Genomic DNA, 13,832 nt, shown 5'->3' on the forward strand with positions numbered 1-13,832 from the left:
AAGCATCCAGTTTGGGTTAATTCCACGTAGCTTCCCTTCGGTATCCAGTCTACATATCCAGCGTATTAGCCTCTAGTATTCAGCAAATCCTAAAATGCCCGAGATATCCCATAATCGCTTTTGCAATTTCAATCTAACGGGTGTGCGTTCCATTAGAGATTCGTATCGTATCTGGTGCAGAATACATGCGCGAATTTACTAAATCGATAAAGTCAACTTATCGAGCAATGCTTGAAAAATATAATAATTTCATTTATACTGCCTAATATATTATTTAATTAGAACTATGTATTATCGAGGTTAAATTCAGATTATTCATTGATAATAACTCATTGAATCCCTGTGATGACGGCTGAAGAGAACGATCGATCACTAACATGTTCGGCTGTTATGCAACGAAAGGTAATAGCGTTATTTAATGAAAATAAGTTAGGTTATGTTTGTCATGGTAATTATTCAAACGTAATTGGTCCAAATAAGAGCAATAGAATTTTGGTACGATACATAATCCCAACGCATATATGCATATATGCACTAGGATTATATATGGTTTTAGAAACTGAACAGTTTATAACAGCAGATGTTCAATGTCTAATAGTACAACGTAGCTCCTTTCATTATTTTTAGGATTTCCGTAAATCGGTTTCAGGCATAACTGGAATGTGGAATGAAAGTTCGATCGAGGAATAAATAGTATATGGAATCTGAAATTACAGCCGTGATATATCTGTCTGGAGGTAAAGTCACATTTGGAAAACTCCGCGGGGTGCTGGATGCTGCGGAATGACTGTCGAGGATGATGAGCCGTATAACGTTATAGCTGGCTATTACCGATCCCATTATACGCTCCTTTTGTTGCTGCACCTCACTAATCTCGATTAATTTACAGATAAAGTACAATTTGTCTGTCATTCCGCCTTTAAATGCGATCATTAATAAAGAGCAGGTGATTAAAGTTCCTTTTGTCTCGTTACTGTCTCGCTCCACGAGAGAGCGAGTTGTCCCTTTGAACGAAGTCATTGTGATCTCCGTCTCGTTACAATCATGAGTGAAGTTGGCGGCCAGTTTATCTCTACCGGAAGGCTCTGAAGTAGACTTCATTTTTTACCATCACCCACAGTAGATAAAACACATATTCCCTTTATGCTATACCACTTTATTCAAATCAAACGCATCGACCCTACGAATCAAATGGACCAGCTAACTCCGGTTTAAGATGAATAACCCCATATTATATTATTGTAAAAGACCAAAGTGAAACAGATGATCGATTAAGCATTTATGCGTTGATTGACATATTCGTATTATGCAATGAATTTCACTTAAATTATGGTTTTTTGATAGTAATTGATATAGCACGCTTATTAATGATACTCAAGTTCATTAATCTATATTGATGCATGCATCTATAAATTGGGCCTAAGTGCAGTGAGTGGTGCACGTAGGAAGATATGTACTGTTGCATTGCAATCTCGAGGCTGGACTAATCGTGGTAGGTGACACGCGGGACTAATTGCACTTTATCTCAGTAAATTAATCGTTGGCCAGCATCTAGCACTGGACCAGTGATTGCAGCATCGGTTGGTAAGCCTCAACAAAGCCGCTAGTCATCCAGCAAGCGCTGTTCCAAAACCACGCAACTACACGATGATTACATGTGTTGTCGGACTTATCGATATCACAGTTTGATCACACTCTTTACACTCTGCTTACAGCTTTTACTTGCAATAAATACATTTTTACGCTTTCGACTGAAACTACTTGTTACAATAATAATAATCAAGGATTTCATCTTACGCGTTAAATATTCAAAAGATCTTATCATCGGACTCCCTTTCGATTTTAAGTTACCTCAGGCACCCGGTAAACATTACTGAAAGGGAAGACAGGCACTATGTCAGTAATTGACTTCTCTCAAGTGAACCTACCGCATGGACTGACGTCACGAGCGTGAAATAATGATTCAGACATGATTGACTAGTCAGTCAGAAACAATAGAGCCAGTGTGAACACAGTCGCGAGTCGACGGTACTCAAAGTGAAAATGTCTAGAATCCCTACGGCTTCCTTAAACGCCATGTTGTTAAGGCTCATCTTCTGCTCAGAATGTAAAACGACCCAAATTCTCAAAGTGAATGTATGGTAGAATCCTTCCAGCATCGTTAATAGGCGATGGATAGGAGCCTATTGTCCGTGTCTTCTGCGTCGGAGTGACAGCTGTCAAGAAAATCTCTGAGAGCAACGTTGCCACGTTATATCCCGACATCACCGACGCATTCTCCGAGCTTCGACGATGATATCTGCTTAATTTGATGCTGCGTAAGGGTTCGATGATCCATCGAGAGCACCAGGAAGGACTGGGTGCCTATCCACAAGAGTCAACAGTCATTGTGATTTGGTTAGAAAACCATATACGAAGCTAAGGGACCTGGTGAATTTATAAATATACCTCACCAGGACAGCTGTATCTAATTTTGTTATTTCATTAGTGAATTTCGAAGTTTCACAAATCATTACATATACATAGGTATTCTTGTACGGTACCGAGATTACCCTGAGGTCAATCTGCTTTGTGAAGATTCGTCTGGTGTGACACGTGGGAGCGTTAACTTTTGAGGAGTGATGACAATCATTGGTCAGGTAATCGATAACTGGGTTGTCAATGTGACAGAAGGCTGGACGATCCTAGGAGGTGTGATCAGAGCGCAATTACCAGAGAAGGTATGGATACGACTATGGTTAGTAGTGACATTTCTAGTATTATGATCGCTATTACTGTATTAGATACAGACAACGTAACACGTGGGTTCCTTCTTCACGAGGTCATCATCCGCCGCCATCCTTCACAATTGGGAACGCTAGGTTGGTTTCGTGCTCGGCGTCATAACTCAAAAACTCAAGGCAACCCAGCACCTAAATCCATCGTTAGAAGGGGAGAATAGAAAAATGTATTAGATTGTGAGTTCCGAGGGATCCATTTCATACCGTAATTTACTGTTTCGCTTATAGGGGAGCGAATTCGAAGTTCGCCGCAATGCTCTCAGTGGAGAACGATTTTGAACTGAAAAATATAAGTGCACAGCAATCATGATATCCAGTGGATTTAAATGTGCCATTCATAATTTCAAGATATTTTTATATGAATATTTTTTTTTCATAATACTTCTAAATTTTATTGATCGTGACCAGAACATAAGATAACGCTTAATGTAGGAGCATTATCCTATAAGAGCATTGATCATGATGCTGGTCTATGTTTTGTACGAGTATCTAATTGGATGGCATGTCGCTATTGTGATTAGAGTTTAAGACGGTGTCGTAGACTGTCACATCATGAGTAATACGTCATAACATGCTTAGCTCTAGAGATATAATAGAGTACGACACAGAGATTCACAGAAGCAGCGTTACTAATCACGGATTAATTTTTCCAGATGAGTAAATTGATCGTCATTCGTAATACGATGTAAAAGATGAGCTCCTTCCAGGCGGCGGTTAAAGATCGAAAGAATGATCTCCCGGACGAGGGATACGAAGCGAGAATTCCTATAGCTAAAATGATTTTTAATTTGTTACATCGAGAAGATTTCTTTTCTTTCCGAATGCGTGTACATTCGACCTACGTTTGTATGTAATTTCGAGGTTCATAAATAACGACTAGGATAAATGACAGAAGCATTAAATAAACCTTGGGCTGTATTCATCCTACGGGGATGATGGGCACATAATTGCTAGGATAAAAATGGATAAATGTAGGTTGCTAAAGCGGCCTAACGGCGGACGATGCCCAAGTATATATCCTCCTGTATCCAAAGAGCATCTAATGCGTCCTCCGCACGAATCAGTCTCGACTCCATGGGCGCCGACGAGGTGCCGTTGCGATAAGACTTGCAATTACCTTTAATAGGGAGCAATTTAAAGGCGAGACTCGTTTCACCCACTCTTTCATGACGTGGGTTCCCAAAGTGAGGAAAAAGTATGCAGCTGCGAATGGGGCCCATTCGCGATTGCAAAGCGGCTTACTCGACCACGTTACCAAATGAACGCAAACGAGGGAAACGGTGACCGAGTGAGTGAATAGATGGTTGAAAGAGTAAGGGATACAGAGATATAGGGAGAAAGAGAGAGAGAGAGAGAGAGAGAGAGAGAGAGAGAGAGAGAGAGAGAGAGAGAGATATGGAATTATCGAGCATTAAAAAATTCGTGACAATCCGCAACAACGTGCGCACTAATACTGGTTCGCCATTTCATCGGCTCACCATTAACGAATAAGAGTAACGCGATCATCTGAGTCAGTCTCACGGAATGGCGCCTCCCTTCTCTGATGGACCAATATAAATTTCTCAATTCTTTCCAGTCGTTCGGAAAGCGTACGATAGAAGGGGACATACATATAAGCCCTCGTCAGTCAGCCGACGAGGCGTGCATGAGTGGAAATCGGTCTTGGTGGAGTAGGGTTGAACCTGGGTAAGCCTGGCTGATTTTAGGGTTAATCACTGTTCGGTATCCTCTTACCTTGTCCCTCTTTCTTTCTCTCGAGCTTCTACTTTCGCATGTCTCTCTCTCTCTCTCACTCTCTCTTTCTTTTGTTTCTCCTTTCTTCTTCGCATGAAAATTCCGTGAATTTTCCCCCAAAGCGCAACGAGACTAGGCCAGTATTTTCCACTAGGTTTAACCGCGCCACTCAAGCACCCCATTCGCATCGAGTGTATCCAAGGATTGAGAATCCCATCCCTTATTACATGCTCTTTATTCAACGATTGATATATGCCCCACGCCGATTCGATCAGAGGCATATGTGAACGGTCTCAATAATTAAACCCTAAGTCATCCTGTGATGGAGTAATCTTGGTAGCTCACTGATCACTTCATTGATACTACAGTCAATCACTGTTCAGTCTTGGTATTACCTAACGTGAGCTCGATTGAACAAAGACAATTAAGATGATAATCGTGCAGGGAAGAGCAGAATCGTATACAACGATATCCCAAGAGCAAAGACCAAGTCAGGTTGCAATGTATAGTACCGGGTAGGATTGAAATTTATTAAACCTCGACGGTTAAAGATTTCGTTTTAACTGTAATTTCCCAACGGCTGGTCCAGAGTTGAGCTCAATATTTCAGTCTGCGGCGGTAAAGTGGCGCTACGTAATCCTGGTAACTCGGTATAATATAACCAAGCAATTCGTCCACGAGGATTAACCCGTGGATTGTATCCTGCTGTAGCTAGAATTAATATTGGGTTGAGTTAAATTAACGCCTTCCTGGATTACAATATCAATTAGGCGAGTGTATCTCAGAATCGAGATAAGTGCTGGGTCTTTGCCCATCAAATTCGCTATTGGTTCTACTCTGGACCTCACAGTCGGGGGTCTTCGGCCCTGATCGGTACGACTACATTACGACTTGCCCTTAAATCTTCTTAGCAATTACGGAAAGTGGAAAGGCCACTAGCCTTCATGGATAGGTTGATACTAGCTGTAACGTACGAGACGGTGCTCTGTAATGCTGGGAAGAGCGGGGGTCTCTTTGCGGATGCTGGGGTGCCAAGTGAGAGTTCAGAAGAGGTTCAGAGGGCTGGAAGGAAGAGACGGTTAGGGTTAAAGTCTGATTAGTAGGGACGGAAAGGGAAGCGACGAGTCCCCAGATAGGTTAGCGACAGCGTTAAATGAGCCGCGTCTTTTCTCCGTCCCTGATAAGATGCTGATTAGATTACCGGCGACCTATATTTAAACCGGCGTAATTACCTGCGTTTATTACTCAATCAGAGCGAGACTCCTTGCTTTGATTTTAAGATAGCTAACAGACGGATCTTTCGCTACGGAGCAATAGTTTATCCTTAAATGGAAAACTGTCCCTTCCTTGTGCGTGACGAAGTCGAACAATTTACTTTAATTTTCGATTCAGTCAAGATTTCATCTATGACTATCAAAGAGGTAAATAAACGACCTTTGAAATTTTTAATTGAAAAGTTTGTCTTGTTAATGGGAAATGCTCTGTTATCGCCACAGGCGTACTGCGAGTTAACCGTATTAAAAGTACATTTACCGGTGTAATTATTTCGTTCAATCTATACAATTATTCCACATGCAATTTCATATTGTCGCAGTCGTTTTTTATTTTAAAAAACAGTTTTCATAAAACTGTGGTACTATCTATCGAATCTATATTTTATTGCGTGATCCATTACGACGATCGAGTCTACACTCGAACATCGTTCGACATTAACGTACAGTAACGCAAATTGCAAGACCTCTCGATGAGATACAGCAAAGTATCCAAAGTCCATGAAGCCATTTTACATATACGGGAAGGAAATATGGAAGACGGTATTAACTAATGGTCGTTAAAGTAGGTTTATTCTAAACCGTGTACCGGATTATGTATGATGAGTTCAAGCATGAGAAAAAGGAACAATGATGCCTGTGCGTGGCTTCGGTCTGACAGATGTCAAGGCGAAATGCACCGAGCGTTTAAGGGGAAACGGGATCCGGTACACGGTACGTTACATTTAAATGATTGATGACTATTCTGAATGAGGATCACAGCTGGGTCACCTATCTATCTGGTCGTAGTCAAAGCCTCGTAAAGTCAAGGGACGGTACCAGGCCGCGTACCAATTCAATCCCGTATATCATCATCCAAAATCATATTTTCAATATCTAACCTCGAAATGATGAAAATCACGAGAATCTAACTTTGTAATTATTTTTTTTTTAATTCGTAATATATCATACGCCATCTCTCATTAATTCTTGTACTATATTTGCCATATAACTTAGAGTAATCGTCATTGTAAATGCCTGTCTTTCTATTAGATGGCTACCGTGATGCTTGATTGATTTGCGTACGAGTAAACATTGCTTTGCTACGTAGCAAAATGATCTATGCTCGTGTATTAATATCGGTGATGCAGAGAAGTGGCCAGCTGCTACCCACGGGTGGTTCCGTCAGTCACATAAATGATGCGACGCTCATTTGCTTTGAGGATGGATTCACAATTCAAACAGAGACAACGCGCCTAATCAATCTCCCATGAAACCGTGCGGGCACCCTATAGAGATCGGCATCGGGTACGAGTATCGAGGATTCATTGTAACCCAGACAATGAGTACCCCTGGAATAATTATTGTCTTGATAAATGCAAAATTGACTTTGTTATATTTACATCTTATTATCTCTGAAAAGAAGCTGCTCGAGGATTAAGGTAGGTTAGATCAGACCGATCGCATCCCGCTGTACTAACCTTGTTTCTCAGGTTCCTCTTCGTGTGACCGTAACCTACGCTTAAGCACGCTGAAGAGAAATTGTCAATATAGGACTGGCAAACTGTCTTCCGGCAATGAGAGTAGCAGGCCATTTCCGTCCGCATTACGAGACTCGGTAGTAATTGTTATTAATACTGGGTCTTATATACTAAGCGTATATCTTCCTGATCTCGTAGCAACGTAACTGCTAACCACAACGCAGTGCCATAGCGCAGCTAAGATCTTGGTCAATATAGCACCTCAATCTTTGAGTGTAGTGTCAATAAATGATAAGGTGGATAAGGATACATTTATGATTGATCATTAACTGTTGCTTGTTCCAATTACTTATGAGATCATACTTTAAAATTTTTCTCAATACTTTATTTATCTTGTCATGCTGATATTAATTTTATCATGTCCAACATTTTATTGGTCTAAGAAATTCATAATTCTTGCTACGTATGGTTTGGATTCGAAATGAGGATTATCTTTTGGATAACAGACAGAGGGTGACCACGGCATCTGTTTTTGGCTGTATAGGCTGGTAATTGGTAGGTATAATTTGCATTTTCAGTCTCACCGAGACAAGAACCCACATTGTTAGTGGGTAAAATGGGATTGGCATTGAATTGAGAAGAGCAAGGAACCGATACCAGCCAGTGCGGTTTCTTTGGCTTGGATCATTTTGTAATTAACTTTTTGCTGCGTGGCTTGCCTTATGTTATTTCTTGTAAGACACGTGGTGGCTCTATATAGGTATATACACGTACGCCAAATAGACTACCATACCAACACGTCGATAACAGCCGACTGACGTTCTCAAATATTCGAGTCTTGTCCTGCTGGTCTATTTTGAACGTTATTAGCAAAAACTGATCGTTCCCAGCACCTTCCGATGATTCAATAAACGAGCTATACGGTTACAGATTATTCAATCGTTAGGATATTCCTGATGGAATGTCAATTCGATTTCAAGCGGTCGGGGTTTAATTACTGCTAGAGCTAAGCGAGTATTTGAGTAATAGAAACGCTTTAGGTCGTACTTCATCAATTAATATTCAATAATTAATCGATAATCAATACAGATTACGGACAATTCACATCAGATCGCATTGCGGTTTGAAAGGATTCGAAATTGTCAAAAGTCAATTATTTTAAACGAATATTACTCAAATTTTGTATGTTGCCTGTGCTTCAGAGATAATATGAAAATATCTTGCTGGTGTAGGAAACTTTTGACTGAACACAGAAGAAGCTGGAAAATTTTGATAATTAGGATTATTTTGGTCATATTTTACGGTCGAGTGATTTTCGTTACGCTCCAATCACACGGAACACTGTGGATCGGAGCAACGTCACGGAACAAGATTGCGTAATGCAGTTTCTGAAACAATCGGCCGGTCACGGCATTTATCACAAATGTGATTATCGTCATCATCATCGCACACTGATCCGAGATAGTTAGACCCTGACGTTTTGCGTACCACGTAATTTTCGAAAGTAAACCAACGATCCGCATTAAAAACCTCAATCATTATTCGAGTGTGTGTTTCGTACTTAAGCTAAACCCAAACATTACGTCAGAAGAGAGCGCAATGATAAATCCCTTTACACGAATTAATGAAACCCTCTTCACGCAGACCACCTATACATTTTGACCCTGACGTTACGAAATCCCACTTTACTTTACGACGTAGCGCTTAATGAACCTAATTTATCTTATATATTCCCCACCTAATCGAATAAATTTCACTTTACTCTAAGCATTTTGTCTCGCACAACGAACACGTACGTCTCGTACAATTTATATAATTTCAAGCAATATTTATTTCCCAAAACACGAAATACGCAAAGACAACGTCAGTAAGATTTTATTAAATTACTTAAATATATTGTTAACCACTACGTTTCTCTGAGCAACATTCATTAACGTCCCTTGCTGTACCATCTTGTTTAGTGGTTTAATAGTTTTTCATTTTAAAAAATTATCTATTATATTGGCGATCATTATACAGATTCCGTAAGATACAAAACAAACAGTCTCGGTTTTTACCCGTCAAAGAGAAATTATAACTTGCGAAGGGGTGGAAAAACAAAAAAAAGTGCTTTACTGAGTTCAGTAAATGAAAAACGATGTTAATACCGCATACTCGTTCAATTGTCATTCAACCAATGCGAAAGTATCTTTGCCTTTGATAAAGTATTCAATCAAACAACGCAGGAAAAAGCTCAAAGTATTATCAATAAAAATAACAACAACAGGGTCTAAGCATAACAGGACAGGATAGGGTTGCGGTTAAATTCACTCAGGCAACCCCTTCCAATGCGCGTAACGTACTTAACGTTCTGTTCTGTATGTTCAACGAGCTGGAAGATCCATATCTCACTTGAGGGGTGGCTCTTAGGCACATATGCAAGTACGTCCATGTAGATATATTGTAAATATATATATGTATGTATACTGTACTTGTACATGTCTAGAGCCATATAAAGTATAGTCATATATACGCAGATAGATATATATACAATTACTATATTATATGCGTACATAAGCCCCAGAAAAGGTTATGTAAGGGTATATAAAGTCACTTGCTGTATGCTGTGCTATTCTCATGCGAGCGACGAAGATTACGCCATTTCTGTATAATGCATACATTTGCCGAAGTCATCGCAATCTCGTTCGGTACGGGTATCCCTCGGGTTATCGGTTAGTAATAAAGATTTTTGCATCTACGTTATAGTTGGAAAGCCTTAGAGTCGTAGAAGAAAATGTCTATTTTCGAAGAGGAAGATCAGGTGCTTGTGCCGCTGCGTTCATTTAACGTTAAAATAAAATCATGGGTAATCGCTTATAGTGGAAACCGTTCTTGTTTGGTATACGTGGTTTATCTAGTGTTATTATTCTTTCATAAAAGACGTGACGCAACGAGCAAACGATTTTTTTTGAAAGACGTTCGCCCTATATGTATATGCATACAATACATATAAAGAAGTATGAACGATAATTTTGATTGCGTTAACGTTTGAAGCTTTGACTGATGTCAAAGTGCACAGATAGATCGTTGCTTGAAAACAATGGAATTCTTGTAAATTCTCCTTTGTCAGTAAGTATGGTAGCCACTACCTACGAGAGGAGATCTCTATTTCGTACAGTGTGAAAAGTGTTATTTACTATTGGAAGTAGATTGTTATGTATTGTTGCATTTGACGACAATGGTTACGGGTAAAATGATTCGTAATGGCTTAACTATAACGAACCATGCTGATCAATGATTACCAACTTAATAATCGATTCTGTTCATTTTATAAGATGTGAATATTGTCTGTCTATCTATAAATTTGATATAGTATGAAAGTTAGTTTATTCTGAAAATACCATGGTTTACCGTACTCTGAATGTTCTGTCTCTTGCGTGTATATGACACTACGTTAATTGACTGAATGTCTACTTCACTCTGTGTCGTGTGAGATACACGCGCGTACCGGATGCTGGGGTTGTCGCCCAATTTCCCACGTGCGTCCAGTAAATGTCCCGAGACTTTATTACGTCGAAATCAAATTAAAAGTCATAATAGTGACAAAATGACTGCAGCGGTTTCCACGTGGCTGACTGCCATCCTGTTTGTAACCAGGACAGGGTGGTAACCCGTAGGGGAATAGGATGGTCTGGAAGTGGGTTGAAACATGACAAAGTATTTACATTGACCTGGCTTATGCGGCATGAAATGCTCGGTAGACCCTGCTGGGTGACGATCTCTCCTTCGGGTTACCTCGGCAAGACGGCCGAAGCCACGAAACAACCGCAGGGTGCACTTCCACAAAGGAATCGCTTCTAAAACGCATTCCACCTGAACTTTACATAACGAATGTATTATCTTGGCTAGAGAGACAGACCATAACCAAGATTCGTTGCTTCGTTCGATAGCCACGGCTAATAAAATATTGGCGTGGATATATATTTTTAATTGACCCTATGATTTTGACGGTTCGCACCACTTAATGGTAATGGTAACGCACTGACAGCGAAAGGGTACGAGGGTCAGGGTGGGAATTATTTGATTGTGGCATCTTGGAGACACGTGTTCTACGGTCTGATGACTTGGGACCGGTTGGCAAGCGTGGACCACATGTGTTCCGGACGCAACGCGTGCCCTAGGCTCGCTAAATTTTTAAACGTCATCGGTCCTAGCCAGCGCCGGGTTAATTGATGCTCTTCATTTTTTCGAGCTTTTGTCTAGCCGTGAGATTTATGAGCAGCGCAGTACGAGAGAACGGATAGCGGCGTCTTTGAAGACAATACTCAGCAGGGGACCTACTGGCAACGGCGAAACCACTGGCACCAGCCGCCACCATCACCGTTTTCTTCTTCTTCTTCTTCTTCTTCTTCCTCCTCTACATCCTCTTATATCCCATTCTCTATCGTTCCTCCGTGTTCTCAAGACGCCCCTGGGCCTTCCTCGAGGTCTATTCATGTTAGCCGGTCGATCTAATGGGAAGGATGGCAACTCGCCACAACCTGGCAAAGTTACAGGGCAACGAGATAGAGCAGCGATTCAACGAACTTCGACACGAATTCACCGATTTATCAAGAATTTATGGAGATTCATCGACACCATCGAATCGACTTACTCATATACGTACATCTGGATGACTTATCACTTTCATATCTAGGCATAAATTATTTGGCCAAAGTACAATTCTATATCGTTCTATACTGAGATTTGGAAGAGTCATGAGAACCTGACCTTAGTATAACGGTTAATGTATAATGACGTAAACGTTACGTGATACAGGGTTCCAGACGGTAGAAGCACGTTCCATCGTATCTTTGGTTGTATCGAATTTATCTGGTATCTAATCTTTCCATAATTACGGTAGACACGTCGTGAGGAATCGAAATATGTAACAAAACACGTGTTTAAGATAATTCAGGAATGGCTGGAAGGCAGTCGACGCCGTCGTTGAGGATAGTAAGAATGCGGCGTTTGGGTTCGAATTTATGTCAGTGGAGTAAAAGCTTCGCTTCTACGCTTCCGATAGGAACACTGGGTATAATAAGTATAGCTATCCCATTCCTGGATACCCATACTCTTTCCCGTGATAAAACCCATTAGCTTCGACTTATTTATAGGATCGACCGTTTATTTCGGCGCCCACTAATTTTTCAATCCGGTATTTAAAAAGTTAATGGTAATTTATCGAGGCCTCAGCGAGATTCCCGTTTGCGCGTGCGCCTTACATACCGGATACTTTAACGGCACTTTCACACTTTACGGCACCCTTCCGTTGCTTTCCTGTCTACCTAGGAAACGTCAGGCATTTATCTCGCACTGAGAATCCGCCTGCTGTCTCATCCGTTATGATATCCCTTTTAATTCCACTGTCTCAAATCAAGACACGCATCTCCCAGCGGGACGTCGAGTGAGTTTACGTGCTATTTCCAATTCCTACAACGCATTCTCAATTCGCCAACCGTTTACAAAGCATTTCTTATTTTAGATATCAACACGTATTCTCGATTCCTCAGTGTAAGATCAGTGCCAAATAGAAAGTCTATTAGATAATTATTCTCAAAACTCGATCGAAGGCTAATTGCCATTTGCGCCATGATGATTTTACATAACCCAAGAGAATGCGTGTATAATCATTGCAAGGACAGTGCCATTTTGTCTTCGACACTTTCTTCCAACGAAAATTTGACATTGATATGGTCTATCGGGCGTTAAGAAAGATCGATTCAAATATTCATTGTCTTGCCCAGTTATGTCAGACCTGGTCATTGCTTCATTTAGTTGGTATATAAGAATGCGAATTTTTCCCTACGAATCAGTTCAGTATCCGCAAGTACATCGAACGAACGAATTTCACAGCAAGATAACCAATGGCATTCAGGTTCATCCTTGTTCTTGGCTTTGTAGCCGTTTTTGCTGATAGCGTCGTAACACACCATGCACACTCTTATCAACATCATCATGGACCTGTAGAAGGACCTGCCCACGAGGTTCAATTCGTTGACAAACATGGTCATCATCACGTGGACTATGTGGCTCATCCTAAGTACGGATTCGCTTATGGCGTCGAGGATCATCATACCGGTGACTTCAAATCACAAAAGGAGCATCGTGATGGCAAGAACGTCGCTGGAGAGTACAGCTTGAAGGAACCTGGTGGCAACGTGCGCACTGTCAAGTATCATGCGGATAAGGATGGTTTTCACGCAATTGTCCATAATTCTGCTGGCAATGATCATTCTGTCCCACATACCCATTCTCATTATTGAGACTCCGATCGAACGTAAATTTTGTATTTTTTACCAAACATTTGTTTACTTCTGAACGTTATTATATTAATAAATGATTGATTTTTTTATATTTCTGATGGTTTTTATGGTTCATATTCAATGTGCCATTCGACATTACTTTTGTATATAAGATTCAAAGCGAAACGCTGTGTTAAGGATTCTTTTCAATTTAGTCTCTCAGTAGACGTTAGGGAACTGATGAAATTTCTAGGAATTCTATAGTCATTCGAATGTTACTTGGAGATGATGAATTTCTCAAGAATATTATTCATTGTTCATCTA

The 13,832-nt window shown here is 40.5% G+C and overlaps 1 protein-coding gene and 1 long non-coding RNA gene across 2 annotated transcripts; both read left to right on the forward strand.

The window, feature by feature from the left end:
- The first annotated feature begins 2,078 nt into the window (after positions 1-2,078).
- On the forward strand, positions 2,079-3,587 carry LOC112494883. Its single transcript, XR_003060810.1, has 4 exons — positions 2,079-2,397; positions 2,527-2,720; positions 2,784-2,957; positions 3,434-3,587. It is a non-coding gene; the product is annotated as an uncharacterized LOC112494883 (long non-coding RNA).
- A 9,506-nt stretch (positions 3,588-13,093) lies between these two features.
- LOC107270490 (cuticle protein 19-like) lies at positions 13,094-13,580 on the forward strand. The gene has a single exon (XM_015745551.2). The coding sequence runs from the start codon at positions 13,131-13,133 to the stop codon at positions 13,527-13,529; it is 399 nt and encodes a 132-aa protein (XP_015601037.1). The 5' UTR covers positions 13,094-13,130; the 3' UTR covers positions 13,530-13,580.
- The last annotated feature ends 252 nt before the right edge of the window (positions 13,581-13,832 follow it).

The sequence above is a fragment of the Cephus cinctus genome, unplaced genomic scaffold (genome assembly GCF_000341935.2).
Source record: "Cephus cinctus unplaced genomic scaffold, Ccin1 Ccin1_scaffold0080, whole genome shotgun sequence".
Lineage (NCBI taxonomy): Eukaryota > Metazoa > Arthropoda > Insecta > Hymenoptera > Cephidae > Cephus > Cephus cinctus.

Bases quoted from the DNA above. Each gene is read 5' to 3' on its own strand.
- LOC107270490 (XM_015745551.2), top strand. From the start codon at position 13,131: ATGGCATTCAGGTTCATCCTTGTTCTTGGCTTTGTAGCCGTTTTTGCT.